Source organism: Cupressus sempervirens, chromosome 1, assembly GCF_028749045.1.
Source record: "Cupressus sempervirens isolate cs-2001-9-10 chromosome 1, ASM2874904v1, whole genome shotgun sequence".
In the NCBI taxonomy this organism is placed as follows: domain Eukaryota; kingdom Viridiplantae; phylum Streptophyta; class Pinopsida; order Cupressales; family Cupressaceae; genus Cupressus; species Cupressus sempervirens.
The window spans coordinates 74098057-74100067 of record NC_143118.1 but is presented as its reverse complement, the minus strand read 5'-3'; the positions used below and the strand labels follow the sequence as shown (position 1 = coordinate 74100067).

The 2011-nt window shown below is 37.1% G+C and overlaps 1 protein-coding gene across 1 annotated transcript; it reads left to right on the top strand.

Annotated features, from left to right (window-relative positions):
- The first annotated feature begins 585 nt into the window (after nt 1–585).
- Nucleotides 586–1518, top strand: LOC149576238 (putative F-box/kelch-repeat protein At1g27420). The gene is made up of 2 exons (XM_089794094.1): nt 586–1195; nt 1292–1518. The coding sequence occupies exons 1-2, from the start codon at nt 586–588 to the stop codon at nt 1516–1518; spliced, it is 837 nt and encodes a 278-aa protein (XP_089650220.1).
- The last annotated feature ends 493 nt before the right edge of the window (nt 1519–2011 follow it).

Below are 2011 nucleotides of genomic sequence, written 5' to 3'. Positions count from 1 at the left end.
CAGCCAATCAAAAAAGGAAAGTAAAAATAATAAAATTTACTTTAATAGAAAAAAATCCTTCAAACCATAGAATAAATGAAACAAGCACAATCGACAAAAAACAAACTAATTCAAAAGAGTGATTCAAAAACTATAGTCTCCTACCTTACAGCTCGTATTGGGTACATAAAATGTCTTTGTGGATGACCTCCATCAAAAATAAAAATAGTGAGACTGATTAAAAATAATCAGAACATCAGACGTATTCTATATTTAGAACTATTTTATAAAAAGTGAGCAAATATAGAAAAAAACATTAGGTATCAAGGCACCTTTTGCTTAGTATATATAACATGGCATATGCTCGAAAATCTATATATTTGAGACGTTACAGCTATCAAGTTTGTTTCGGATTCATGTGAGCACTGGTAAGATTCGATAAGCATCAAGATTATTTGAGAATCGTTCTAGCAGTGTATAATATATTATTTGGTGGTGATGGATTATTTTAGTCTGATTCTAGAAGAATTGGTAAGGGAAATCTTAATGAGAGTGCCTTTTGCATCTCACGAGAGAGTGAAGGATGTATGTAAGAGTTGAAAGAGAATGTTGGAAAACTCAAAGTTTTACGATGACAGGAGGAGTCGTGGGAGGTCCGAAGAGTTGATATGTTTGATTGAGAATGTTCACATAACTACATTTGACCCAGTTAACCAGTTGTGGGGAAGACTGCCTCCTATCCCTGCCAAATTTAAACTCTACTCATTATCGAAGTGTGTTTGTGTGAAGCATAAACTGGTGTTACTAGGGCTAAGATATGAGAGCTACAGGGTAGGTTCAAAGAGGAAGAGAATATCAAACATGACTGTTTTGGTCTTTGATTTTGTGTCTTTCCAGTGGAGCAAAGGTGCAGATCCGCCCACCACAGAGATCATGTTTGACTTTGCATGTTGTGCATCTCCTGAGGGAGATGAGATTTATATCACAAGAGGAAGAGAATGTGATTGGAAGAGTGCGAGCCAGGCCTCAGTTTACAATGTGGACAGAGATGAGTGGAAGCTTCATCCCAACATGCTTCAAGCAGAGTGGTTCTGTTCCTCACTTTTTATAGAAGGAATGCTCTATTTTGTCAGCTTTTTTGAGGAGGAGCTTCCGCGGTTCGATCCAAAAAGAGGAGTTTGGTCCACTTTGCCCAACGTCTGGTTTGTTGAAGATTGTGAGCATCCCATTGTGGCCACATTTGGGTGTCTGTATTGCTTCCACTTGGATGCTGTGGCACAATTTGACTCTACATAGAATTTGTGGGCGGAAGTTGATGGGCTTCCTCAGCCGCTTGACAGGGTTGATGCTGCGGTGTTTGGGGATGATGGGATTTTCTTGAGTGGGATTGAATCGAACACCTACGATAAAGTTTTCTACATGTATTACCCTCCATTGGAAATAGGGGTTAACAGAGGGAGATGTGTTTCTGTTGAGATGTCTCAATACTTGTCCCACAGCAAGATCAAATCTTTGGCCACTATCATGCTTCGATTGTGATGCTTAGAGGGGAAACTATTATTTAGTAATTGAAAGTCTTTTCAATATATGTAGTACTTGTACTTGAATAATTAAAAAAAAAAATACTCAAAACATGCGTCATCTACAGCGTTACATTTCAAAATTAAGAATCAATGTCTATATTTAAAAGCATGCCTATATTTAGAGTCAATCATATTCTACTTCAATATATATAACTTATGAAAAATAATTTAATACGAGTTGCAATTTATTTGAGCAGAGTTAACAACAGAATTGGTTGGTAATGGAGTATTTTGAGGTAATTCCAGAAGACTTGGTGAGAAAGATCTTAATGAAAATGTCTTGTGAATCTCCCACCATTCTGAATACAGTTTGTAAAAATTGGAAGTCCGTGCTGGAAAATCCCAAGTTTTATGAGGAAAGATTGAGCGAGCGTGGGTCTAAGGAGTTGATATGTTTGCTTGGAAATGTAGGTCCTCTGGTAACTATATACGACCCCATTAACAAATCA

Excerpts from the sequence above, each read along its gene's own strand:
- LOC149576238 (XM_089794094.1), top strand. The coding sequence starts at position 586 with ATGTTGGAAAACTCAAAGTTTTACGATGACAGGAGGAGTCGTGGGAGG. Across the intron at positions 1,196-1,291 it reads CGTCTGGTTTGTTGAAGATT|TTGATGGGCTTCCTCAGCCG; the intron begins GTGAGCATCCCA and ends TGTGGGCGGAAG.